The sequence below is a fragment of the Thermobia domestica genome, chromosome 11 (genome assembly GCF_964235325.1).
Source record: "Thermobia domestica chromosome 11, izTheDome1.hap1.1, whole genome shotgun sequence".
In the NCBI taxonomy this organism is placed as follows: Eukaryota; Metazoa; Arthropoda; class Insecta; order Zygentoma; family Lepismatidae; genus Thermobia; species Thermobia domestica.
In genome coordinates, this window is record NC_137464.1 from 17699444 (window position 1) to 17713662 (window position 14219).

General features: G+C 31.7%; 1 protein-coding gene across 3 annotated transcripts in view; it reads right to left on the reverse strand.

Moving 5' to 3' along the window:
- Positions 1–405: 405 nt before the first annotated feature.
- Positions 406–14219, reverse strand: part of ERR (estrogen-related receptor) — a 217040-nt gene continuing 203226 nt past the window's right edge. For all 3 annotated transcript variants that reach the window (XM_081730137.1, XM_081730138.1, XM_081730136.1), the window contains one exon: positions 406–13944. In XM_081730137.1, the coding sequence (XP_081586263.1) occupies positions 13782–13944 (163 nt within the window). In that variant the 3' untranslated portion in view covers positions 406–13781. The remainder of the gene's footprint in view (positions 13945–14219) is intronic.

Here is a 14219-nt window from a genome sequence, read left to right on the forward strand (position 1 = left end):
TTACTATTTTTTTTTCTTATTTTAACCCTGCGAAGCAGGTAATTAATCCTAGTGATATAGATAAATGAATTCAGCCAATGGCAGCTCTAGAGGGAAGTCACACTAGATAAATTTAAATTTAATTACTACACGTTAAGAGAAGAAAGCTTCATACAATTTCTGGCAGCTGTATACAAGAAATTGTACATTAGATATGCTAAATTTAAATTTTTACCGACGTGACTTCCTTCAAGAGCCGCTACTGGAACTCATAAAGCTTCCACTGTTAATATTCAACGTTTCAACCTCAATGTAATGAAGCCGAAGGGTACAGTTGATCATCATAATGAGGGGGTATAAAATTAACAAAAAACCTTGGAATTACTAGCACTACTACTAACAACTAATTGAAAAAAAAAGAAAAAGTTCTGTAAAACAAAAATATATTTATTTACATACAATCACATTTTCATCTAAAACAGTTAACAGCACTTTTACACAATTGTCAACACAGGTTGTTGGCCCCCATGTCAACAGAAAAGGACAGGTCATAATAGAGAACTACGTTACTCCCTGCTACAACACAAATACATTCATTTTTTCAACATTTTTTTGTTTTATTCACAGAAAAACCCAACAATTGGTGGCCGTGACTAAACTCTCTGCACAACAGAGGGCTTGCTCTGCCTACTTATGCACACGAACATCGAAATTTTTACTTTTTTTCCTCCTACATATACGAAAGGTATGCGCACTAGGCAATTCAAACCCACACAAGGCCGAATTTATCCACAGGGAGAAAGGCACCTACAATCAGTCTTACACAATCTTATTACAAAGAAAATGGATGTCAAAATTACTGATTTGATGGCATATGAATGTCACAAGTAGAATACTTTACTTTTTTTTATTTACTTGTTGGAATAAAATGTTTATGTTGCAATACCCAGGGCCTCTCCCATGAGCTAACACATTACATGCATATCTAACAGCAAGACTATAATACGTAGTAAAATTTACAAATTTATTTAAATATAACAGGTATCCTAACACCATGTCAACCCTTATGGATACTTATAGCCTATTTTCATGTAACTGTATAATAACCACGTTCTCAAATTTAATAATAAAAAGACCCGACGAAGAAAACAAAAAAATACCTTAAACATACTGTACAGTATTATTATTATTATTATTGATTTGCAATTCTTAAACAGCGGCATTATAAATAATTTATATGATCTTTTCATGCATCCTATGTCACACTAAGCTTTATATTTAAATTCTAATTAAGAATACTGTTTACACATTTTGCTCCTGATAGCTGATTAAAAAGAAATCAAAGCTTATGCTTATGTCAGTTATCTCTACTCTGTTGTCATAGCAAAGGCCATGGTTTGTGTCTAACTGGTTATGCGCATCTGGCTGAAAGTCTGAAGCCTCATTGAAAGATACCAAAGACGCTAGATTAGGTTCACTACATAAAATAGATATAAATCATACAACAATACAGAACACTTTTGTTGCGCATGACTCAGGAAATAAAAGAAGGTTCACTGAAATATTTGCCTTAATTTGGTTACTGTGAGATAGACTCAAAACAAGGATCATTACTATAATAACAGACAGAAAGTGATTATCATGACTTGAACAGTCCATAAGAAAGGAAGTCACAATAAATATCAATAAATTAACAGAAAAAAAATCAATTAGTAGTCTGAACATAACATCACAAAATAGATATAAAAGGACATAAATTTATGACAAACTGTTCTATTTTTCAGTTTCCTAATCCTAGATATTTTTAAAGTTCAAATCAGACAAATAGTTACAGTTAAAGCAGCGAGAACTGTTACGGAAACTAGTAAATAATATATTTCTTGCACGGATATCAAAGTACTCTATTCACAAAATTACATAAGCGTAACAATCATTATTTTAATGTTCATATTAAGGTAACGGTTCCGATCAATTTTAACCATATTTTTTTAAGTGAACTCTTAATACGCAGTAATTAAATGTTTACTAGAAACTTTCGAATTCGAAACATGGTTTAAGATACTTAAGACCTAATGACATAGTATGTGAATTTTCAACATAAACATATGTAAATATTTTTTTGAAGATATCCTTCCTTTCTTTTATCACTGAGGAAATTTTGGGTACATGAGATATTTATTGAGTAGTAAATAACCGTAATAACATCACTGATTTGTCAAAATGGAGAGGAGTAATTGTCACGCTTATCTAATCAAAAGAATGAGTAAAGTAGCGAATTCACCTCATAATGGAGAGGTTACGGTAGTTTTCCGGAGCTGTTTTTCCGCAAACATTTTACAAATAGTTACAATGAACAATTTTGAGACAATAGCACCGTTCAAAATACAGCTGTTCTCTTGTAAATTACTTTGTGTATGAACTGAACTACAAAAGTATTTTATCTTTAAGACTGAGATAACTCTATTGAAATCAACCGCTCTTCAGATAATATCCGGGAATGTGGGAACGAATATAAGATGTAATCGATTATGTGACCGTGCTCGCACCTAAAATAAAGATAAAATTGTATGTTTTTGTACCACCACTCCATGGACAAGGACACGAATTCCAAGGGTACATAATATGGCTGAAGGTGTTAAAAAGTAAGTATTCAATTTATTTATTTATTAACAAAAATTTAAATACGACCGACACGCAATTTTACACTGAAACATTAATAAGTGAAAGAAAACTTGGGAATTTTAAAGGTGCGATAACCATATCCATCTCATGGAACTGAAAAATCCTTGGAAAAGCTCACCCGCTATTCGAAAGTAGACCTCTCGATTACGAAATGCATACGCTAACCACCCACAAACGCTAGTAGGAATTTAAAAAAGTGTAATAAAAAAGAAAATCAGTTTAAATAGAATACATGTGTAAGAAATATTCTTATTTATGTACTGGTATTTCCAGTATGGAGGCTCCGGTTGTTTTCATGGTTATAATTTTACTGCTTTTCTGTTGCTGCTTATGCACATTCGTTTTGTTAGAACGTAACACTTATTGCATACCTTGGATTTGTAGTTCATTCCATTTGATTGTGTACAAAATAAAATGTGATCAAAAGGATGTTATGACTAAGCAAGAGTTTTCTCGCTTTTTTTTTTTTTATTCTGGTCAGCAATGAAGATTAAATTGTTACAAATAAATCCTGCTAATAACAAGAAAAATCGCACGATTTAACCCCTTGCGTTCCCGTGACATCCATGTGATGTCATAAAATACTCCCTTGCAAAACACAAGTGACATCCAGGTGAATGTCATGAAAACGTTATTCTTTTTTTAAGGTCGTATTAATCCTGGAGATGATGAAATTTTTTAGTGAATGCAAAGGAAGAGTTAATTCTACTATTTCTCCTTAAGTGACAGCACCTTACTGACAAAAAAATGTTTTGTCTCATAGATGTCAGGCTTTAGGGAGCCACGTTTGTTTTCAAGATAAACAACTGGCATCACATGCGTTCAATTACGACATACACGTGTTTGTTTTGACGATGAACAATTGGCAACTTCGATATTGTATTTCGAGATCGAAAAAAAGAAAAAAAACTTAGTCTTTGATCTCCCATCAGTGTTGCCAACCTGAATCAGCACATAATCCCTTCAGGACATCAAAATTTCCCTTTTTCGGTCCAAATGTTCCGCAATGCGTTTTTTTAAAAATCAGTAATGTGAATGATATCCTCGCGCTTGCACAATAACTGTGCCCTATATAACGATCTAGACAGTCTATTAACAGTACATGAAAACCTGGTATTACAGCGCACACATAGCAAAATGACATCTGGAACGCAAGGAATTAAAACTGTATCATTATATATATAAACATAAAAGTATTGAAAAATCTTTCGTTTACAATTATGTACCAATATACATTGTAAAATAATTCTCAGTTTCTTCGATAACGAAGTCGAAAAAAGTTCGCCTTCTCCATCAAAGAAATTCTGAATACGGTTCCCGGTATGAAAAAATGTTTTTGAATAAAGAACTAGATCGTTGAAAGGAATTTAACAGAAATTTGGAGCACTTGAAAACATAATACTCTTTTAAGAAAAAAGCCTGTGCTAATGTATTAATTATAATTCAAAGTACACGTCATATGATAGTTCTTGCTCATAACTCATCCTGATGATCATTTGTATGTTAATATGAACTTCAACAAAAAAACTAGCTTACTCTATTAGAACTACGCTAATTGGCAGCGTTCTTGCACATCAAGTAACAACATAAACACAACCATGCCACTTACACTCGCGACGTTAATGCTCCGTTCAGTAACTTCGGAATAGACAAAGAATTATACTATGGATTATCATTTACAGATTGATATTAGATATGTTACACACAAATATACATTGATTCGATGATTCTTGCTACACTGTTACTGAATTATTTCTAACTTTCATTTCTATTACACTATCATCAGTTTAGCATACAATTTTAATAACGACAACCATTTTTATGTATTTTTTTTTTTTATCTTGCTCTGACATGTGCAACTACTGCTTTATTGTTAGATAACTTGCAAAACACTGTTTCATTCATCTAAACAATGTTATTAAATACGTCACAATTTCATTACAACAGTTTGTCTAGCCAGAAATATAAATCTAAATACTACAATAGAGCCCTCTAGTACTACAAAATGTGTTCTTGTGTACCATTTGAAAATATTTCAAGATTTTAATGCGAAAAATATTTATTTTCTTTATTCTAAAGTAAGAATGGTATTTCAGTAATGTTGGAAAATTAAATCTTTCTTTGTAACATGTAACAGTTTAATGTATTCAGTAAAAAGTGTTTATATTGTACAAAATTAACAATGAGTACTTTTAAAGAATACAAAACACTACTTTTTAAAAAAAATACTAACATATTTAATTTACCACAACTTCCTGGAAAGAATGACTTGTACAGTGTGGGATTACATACCGAGTTTCAAAATTGTCACAGTTCTCCATGTTGAAAATAAAACACGAAATCTACTTTCTAAACATTGTTCTTAAAACACGTTGGATGTCATTAAAACACGAGGTTGAATTTTGTACTTCGTTAGTCACACTAGTAACGTTTATTATTAATTAATACAAGACACGAGCTTACAACGCTGATATTAGTAACAAAATGAACATCTCAACTGATCATATTTTTTTTTTTCCTTTAAAAAAATTGTCTACTCTCTCAAATAAACTTTTTACGGAAAAAGAGCTTGTTGTGGAAGCTACGAAAAGAAATTCGGCAAATAACTACAGAAATCATTCAATGACCCATGTGCACATTAATGGTATATATATATATGGACTCTTTAGAAGGATAAAGATAACTTTCTTATTCGAACAGATATATTACTAACGCAGTACTGCAAAGCAATTACACAATATATCCTTGTATTTAGTCCTTTACAATGTTAAGACTAATCAACATCAATTTAAAAATGTGAACTGTTATATAATTTTCATTACTCAATAAGAATGCTATTATAGCACGAATCCAGTCCTATCGAAACTAGCTCTTTAATAGTTTTGACAATAGTACAGGCAACATGCTACTTCTTACTCGAAGTGAAATAAACTCTTCCACAATGTATATGGAATTTACAAGCGGACAGTAAAGTGTGAATGAAGATTCTGGATATCGTAAATTGTAGGATTGGTTACTCTTGTTTGCTCGATATATTTATATTTCATGCAATTCTACATGTTAGTCCTTCTAAAGAAAACGTGATTATTGTTAATGCACAATTGTGGGAAAGCTGTCCAAAGTAGATACAAACATTGTCAAACAGAATGACAATGTATCGTATTAGATTCACGGGTATTAATTCACATATGCAATTTGTCAACTAACATATACATATTTTAAGTTTCTAACTCTTTTAACCCAAGTTAAATAAACAATCATATTGTCACTCTTTGAAGACACCACTTGCGCTTCCTGGTGCTGAGAGCAGACTAATTCAGCCATGCAAATGTAGCACTAAGTGAGCTACTACAGCGATATTTCGGCATAAAATGATCGGGCAGCAGTACTGACAATTATCAAGCGCTCATGCACTACTTTTTATTGTCGTTGTAGCGTTTAATGTGTTGTACTCTGATTAATACAGGGCTAGCATAAATGATTCATTCATTTTGAAAAGGCTATATTTTCAAAACTATTACACGTACACATGTGAAAAATACATGAAAAGAACCACAAACTCACAAGTTTATACAACCTCTACCAATGTCCAATATGTGCCCCTTTGGTGACACGACACACGTTCAGACGATACTCGAGCTCATTCCATACATTTTGTAGCATAGTCCTGTCAATTGTCTGCACTGCAGCAATGATGCGTTCTTTGAGCTCGACTAAGGATTGTGGTAGTGGGGGTACGTAAACAAGGTTCTTAACAAACCCCACAGGAAGAAGTCGCAGGGTGTTAAATCAGGAGACCTGGGAGGCCAGGTGCTTTTCACTTTACACAAGCAACCAGTGTCCTTGAATTGCCTATACCATCGCAAAATGCTTTGTTTACATGGCGGTTCTTTGCCATACTCTCTTCTGAAAGCGCGGTGTACAGCTATAATAGACGAACATCTGGTATAATCCAAGCACACAAAAACTTTTTCCTTACTTTCCCTCCATTTTCGACACGTACTAACCTCGTACTACCACACTGTCACAGCCGATCGGAAAGATAATGAACTCGTGCTGCTACACAGTACAAACTTGGTGAGTTTGTTGTTCTTTTCATATATCTTTCATGTGTACACGTGTAATACGTTTGAAAATATAGCCTTTTCAAAACGAATTAAACATTTATGCTAACCCTGTACATTTAGATTATCTACGCGAGACTTTTTCACAGCAATTCTCTACTTTTTAAGTGTTCAAATTGTGAACGTGTATTATGTATTAAATTGCTCCCGAAATCCTAATATGGGCATAAACTGAAATATTTTCCATCCATAATTTTTACACATTAGATCAGTTCTATCTTGAAGAATTCTATAAACCTAATGATGAAGAGTGTTTTAAGAACAATGAATACAAACTATTACATAGAAAGGTTAAGTCAAACTAAAGCCATTGTTAGGAAATATGCACTAGGTAAGAGACAAAAAGAACGAAAAATAATCACTAGTCTTAGAACACAGTACATAATAGCAGGACGATAACGAAAACATTTATAAAAACCTAATGAATACGATGTTTAAATATATATAGTAAAATTTACAGTAAGAAAGAAAGTACTATATATATAATCTTTGAAGAAGGAACACAACAGACAAAAAAGTTACTGCAAAGGCATTATTACGCAACAATATATTCTCTTTCTTTGAATATGAAAACTCAAAATTATGACAAAATTGCACTTTTGTTACCAATTGAGTTTTTGTGTAATCAGGTACTTAGTCACGACAGATAGCTTGTTTATCAGAGGTGCACTGAGCAGTTTCTTCCTTTTTTTCAATGTCTATCATTTATCAAATTTATTAAAAATAATCTCCGGATATAACATTCAAATTTGCTTCTTCAAACTTACAGAAACCCATATAACCATGACGATTAAGTAAATAGTTTACATTGCTAACAATCGGTGGTATGTTTCTTCACTCCATTTATTTTATCTCTGAAATATTTACAACTGATGTAAAATGCACGTAACGAAGTTATCAGCAGATTTTTCCCCTTAGCTGTCGTCTGACAATTCGAAATTTTAACATTGGATTACAAAGTTACCTGATTTCCGTTTCCCAAACTTTTAAATATTTTCGATTACAACGAGAACGTCGAAAAACATGTTAAGCATGTTATATCACAGCTGTGATTATGTATTATTCATTATTAGTACTCGCACATTTTATTTCGTAAGTAGCTTAACTTTTATCCATAAAGTAAAACGATGTATCACGATATTTATTTGAATTATTGCTTCTCCTTAAATTTTATTTTCACTTTCTTTTATCATACTGCAATAAAACTACTTTTCCGAAGGTTTTTGACAGCCTAGTAAACGGCGAAACATGTTTGAAAGTTGATTAATATTACTAACCCACTCTGACACGTGTTCTTTTTAAACCATTTGGATGAAATCACAAGGTGTCTATTGCAGTATCAAATCAAACACATATAAAACAAATTACATTTTCAGAGAGAAAAAAATCGAACAAAAAGTTGTCATAAAGTTTCAGACAGATGCTTGTTATGCAAAGACATTTACATTTTAATAACGAATCTGTCAGTATTAACCCCTTAAGGACGTATCACGAGTTACCTAGTTTTTTTTTTTTTTTTTTTTAATTGTAATTATTTTTTCCTCGAGTTAACTCGTTGCGTTTGTAATTTTCTTATTCCTTTGTACTTATCACGAAAGAAGCCGTCTATTAGTATTCGAAGTACTTATTTTGCGCAACAGATGTCCCTAGGGGTAATGTAGAGTGTCTAGCACCTTTGTAATGCAGCGCCACTAGTGTATCAGTGTTGAATTTTATGTAGTTGTTCTCTATATCATTCGGGATAAAAAACATGATACCAAGTAGGAAATTTGAAACATTATTTTTATTATGTATTCCACAACACACTATGTATATCATTTAGCAATAAATATCGTCCCTGACGAATATTTCACCTATACTTATACGTCCCACGTTCTTATAGCCCTGAGATAACTTGGGATAAAAATCTGCAAGTATTTTAGCTTCATTTTTTTACGCACTGAAAAAAAATTATGAAGAGATATTTCTATTATGTACTCTTCTACATTCAAACAATTCAAACAAGCAATAAAAAATATGGATATTTTTTGCTACAAAATCTCCTGATAATTGAGTCCTTAAGGGATTAATTAATTTAGAACTATAGTGCGTATTACCTTTCAAAGTTTTCATTTAATAGAGTGAATTTAAGCAAGTGAAAGAAGAAGGTTTAATTTAAAAAAAAATCCTACAACGAAATAATTCTTCGATATTATTTCTTGTTGATTTCTCTTCCGACTTAAGACCACTGACTTAAAAAATGTACGTAAAAGAATAACACAACTAATGTATTGTTTAGATCTTAGGAAACAAATAGCATTTACAATACAAGTAACTTCTAAAATTAAGTTTTCCAAATTGTCTCATCTTCAACCACAAAACAATAAGCAAAATTAAACTCTTTGATACACATTTTGAGTTTTACGTTGTTTCATCAAAATATATATAACCAAAACAGATTGAAACACTATAATAGGACGCAAATGAAAAAGCAAGAATGCACTGACACTTCATCAAACAGGGGGAAAATAAAGGAAGAAAGAAGTATATAAAGAGTCTCTGGATGCCAATGTGGCGTCAAACTTCACATTGCTTAATTATAAATCTCATTTTATACTTTTTTCTTTTAGTTTTTCCTCATTGTTTGACGAAGTGTCGGCTGCATCTCTTATAATGCAACGGAGTTTTATTTGAGTTTTATGATAATGCTTTTAACTACCTGTCAGTAAGTCATTTGTTTCATTTGTCTGTTTCGACTCAAAAAAGAAACTATGTTCCTATACAAAAATATCTTACACAGTTTTTTTTTTTTAATTTCTAATTTAGATTTCCTGTACATGCTTTTTCAATTAAAGTTTGTTTACGTTGTTAAGAAATTTACCAGTTTGAAAGTATACTGCAATAAAATCCAAATATTTGAAGTATTTACATGTACTAATGAAATGTCATAATTTAAGTGTTAACACACTACATCTCAATATAAGTTTCCTTAATTACTTAAGCTAACATTTGGAGATACATGAAATTCAATCTGTTTATACAAATATATATATATCCAACTTACCTGAATGAATTCAAAGTCTCTAAATAAAAAAAAATACAGTACATTAGGTATTTAAATGAGTTGTTTTAGAACAAAGCGCACACACAAATTTGTAAACAAAATAGATAGAAATTACTTTATCTGTACAAATACAAATAATATACAAAGAAATATATCGCACACGAAAAGTTAGGAAAGAAAGCGATAGTTCAAGATAAAGGGGAAAAAAAAAGAAGTCAACAAATAAATTAACATTATAAAAAGATAAAGAACAAACAGATTTACCGAAAAAACAAAAGAAATAATAATAATAATGTCTTAACGACAACTAACATATAATAAACTTTAAAAATCACTAATAGTACACAGACTAATTACAGAGAAATTATGCTTTACAAGACACATTTTAATGTTTTGCTAAACCATCATTCTCCAATACAGTTACACTAGCATAAAGAAAATAAGCACCAAAGGCATTCACGATAAACTTCACAAAAATTACAACATACAGGAGCAAAACATATGTAAAAAGATTGACAAATTATTATTTGACCACTTTCCTTTTGAGCTTTCATTAACTACTATTGACTTCCGTTACATAGCCCCATAAATACTAAATATATATATATATACAACCATAATAAAGCATTTTTTTCCTGCATTCTACCGCTTTGACAGCTCGACTGGCTGTTTAGATGGCATTCATTACAGTAATTATTTATTATGCTTTTTGTACTTGAGTGTCAGAGTTGGGTTATACATATCGTCACAAAAGAACATCCACAAGATATTTTTCTCCTTCTAAAAATGTGTGTATCTGTGTACAGGTATGATTTCTTTTATACAGTAAATAATTGAATACTTATATCACTAATCACTTCACCCAGATAAAGAGTGATTCACATACACAATAGAGAAACACACACCCATAACTTAATTTGTGGTAACACATAAAACATGAGAAAACAATTTACTTAAAAAAAAAAAAAAAATCTGTACTAATGCATAGCTCCTCTGTACAGAGACCGGTGCCAACTTTGTGATCACATCTACAGTTTATTTATTTATTCATTTATTTAAACAATAAAAGCTGCCATGCACTGTATTCTCTACACAAATATCTACAGCAACATGGAACGGCAACATCCACACGCCTAATACATTTATACAGTCTTTAGAACAAAAATATACCACAGACTTATCTTTAGCTTTATTTGTAACCATTCATCGTATGTGATCTTGTGAAATCAGTCTTTTAAGTCAAGATCCTTAAGGAACTTCTAACACTGTCAATCATAAGATCAACACAATGAGTATTGTTTGTTGACCCTATAATAACAACTGAAACTTCATAATAATAATATAATAATAATAATAATAATTAAAAGCACACTCCTCCACACCTTTATGCAGATCTCTTAGATTGATGGCTCACTTGAAAAATAATAATAAAAAAAAAAAATAATAATAATGTCTTGATTTATCCCTTTCCTAATAACAACAGTAATAATAATAATAAACCGCATGATAGCTGCTCTGAAACATCGTAACTGGTGTGTGTAATTAACCGACGGTATGGGAAAGAAAAATCAACAAAATACATTTAAAATGTCAGTCGAATAAAAGACAAAATGAATACCTATTAACAGATATGTAAGGCCCTTTTGTCTTACTTTCCCTTCGTACTCTTATATTCTTCTCGAATTTTAAATAACTACACCGTGCTGTTACAAATCAATTACGTTGGTTAAGAACTGGTCATTGATAGTACATTACCTATTGCAATTACTAAAGACACAAAAGAGCACGAAAAAAGTACAAAACAATAATTAAATTTCTTTGATTACGGCCAATTGCGGTAACGTTGACTACGTCTAGTTACATAGTCTGTATGTTCCTTTATAAGTAATATTTCGAGTCAGATTGCTTTGGTAAGAATTTACGTTTAGGTTCAATCAACACGATATTGAACACTTTACCAGATTTTGGTTCTACGATTATGCATGGGTGGCTACGCGAGACATGGACCTACTCATTATAGTGGAATCCGAACCACTTTTTTTTTTTCGTTCAATTGTACCCCCACCCGGAAAGCGAACCCGGGATCACGCACACCAAAGGCAAGCGTGCTAGCTACAAGGCCAAGCGAGGGTCGTACACTTTACCAGAATTGCAGTTTGAAAAATGAATGCGAAAAGTCTCCAAGAACCCATAGCGCCTTCTGCCAAGAAACTTCTCGAATTCGAATTAATAAAGAATTAGTTACTTACCAATAAATCCTTCCGTGAAGAAATTAGAAACTTTTCATACGTGTCGGAACAGCAAACTAGTTCCGTCTTAAGTGGTAAGGTAACAAGGATAATAATGGTTGAGAGAAAAAAAAAAAAGTGTAGAGAAAGGAATACATACAACAGAATGGATAAATATAACATAAAGGATATTAAAATACCACGAGCAGAGCACAGTGCGAAAGAATGAGCTGAGTTGAAGGAAGCGTGAAGTCTTATGTTACGTCAGTATTGCCAGATCCAAGATACACATCAAAGGTAGGTAACCAGGTTGTATCAATATTGCCAAAATCCACATTTAAAGCTGGTTTATATTTATGAATAAAAAAAGATTCTTCAATCTCCCATTGTTTCTTTGGTTTTGCTGAATCTATTACATTAACCTGCTTTATATTGTGTTTATGTTGTTTTAAGTATAGCGCCAATCCTGACATGCCCTCTTCTTGTGGCTTTTTTGATTCTCTAATATGTTCTTTAATTCGGGTATTGATATTGTGTTTCGTTTCCGTTCTCGAATTCGACTTTTAAAAAAGTTTTATTCCGATAAAGTACCAAGCATCCTATTCGCTTGACCTAATAAGTTTACTTACCAAATCTCTCCTCCAAACCAAGCAAGCACAAAAACGCGAACAATGTGTTAAATAGACCAAAAATTGCCTATAAAGGAAACATACAGAACATAGGTAATTGCATTTAAAATTGTGATTAGCACTATCTCCTATGCTTAGTGTTTGAAAATACACCAATTCGGTTGTTATATCAACTATAATAGTACATTAAAAAAAAAAAAATCGCTTCAACTTAACGTTCTGTATTCACTTTTCAAAATTGAGATTCAAAAGAAATCTCAAATGGTATATCAATTACATCATTCAATGAATATTGCAAAAATAATTTTAAAATAATAATAATAAAAACAAAAATATAAAATACTTCCTCTCTCTAGTCAACAGACACTAAAAAATAATTTATTCCCGTATTAATATTTGGGAAACTGTCCGTTGAAATTGAGCGCCGATCGAATGAAAGAATGTTTCATTCCCAAGAAAAGCCATATAAACTACTTCCCACATTCCATGTATTTATTTGAATTTTCTAGCTAGTCAATTACCAGTTTCATGAATTAAAAAAAAAAAAAAGTGATGCTCATCATACACCACGGACACTAAAAACTGGAGTGGAGAGAGTGAGCTTTACAGACATAACAATATGGCATGTTAAAATAGGTGGGGCATCCAATATTATATAACATACATATATATATTCATATATATTGCATGTGGTATGACAGACATTTCTAATCACACACGCTTTACACTTATACACACATTATGTATTGTATCGTACCTATTTTCCCCCCCTTATTTCATATTGGTCATATAATATTACTAAGATCTCAACAATTTATATCACATACAAAGCTGTGATTTAGCTCCAATAAGATTTAAAACAATCCTCTTTTCAAAGATAATTCAAATAAGTGTTCATCTGCTTAACAAACGTTACAACTTTTCGAAAATTTACTGTTCAATGCATATATTTATATATATATATATTAACAACACAACCGATATATGTCAGTGGACCATCTGTGTGTGTGCAGTGTCTCTCTTATACAAAGCCCCAGAGAAGCAGCGCTTCATCCGTTCAGTCTTATTCTAGCGGGTTTCTAACAACCCCAGGAGTCTACCGGAAACATGCTTCCAACATCTCCAAGAACAGTTTGTTCATATGGACCCTTCCTTCCCTGCGAACGCCCATCCAGAATTTCCGCACAACCTGATCTGCTTGCCGTAAAGAAGGCAAACAAAGGAGTAAATGATGAAGGTGAGATGAAGCATTATTTGTCCTGCAACGAAAGAGAACTACATTGGAAGAATTCACAAAAGACACACCATTAGGCATATTACACAATGATTTTGCACTCAATTTGTTTTTTTTTTTAATTTTGTATTATTATTTTTCAAGGGATTTTAATATTTTATTCTTATTAATTAGAAATATTGTGCATTTTAATTTTCAGTTGTAAAAAAATATTAAAATTTATTTGTTTTGGTTTTGGTATTTGTAATTTTATAAAACAGTCTGCAAATATTGTTAATGTTGTAAATTGTTTAAAATGAT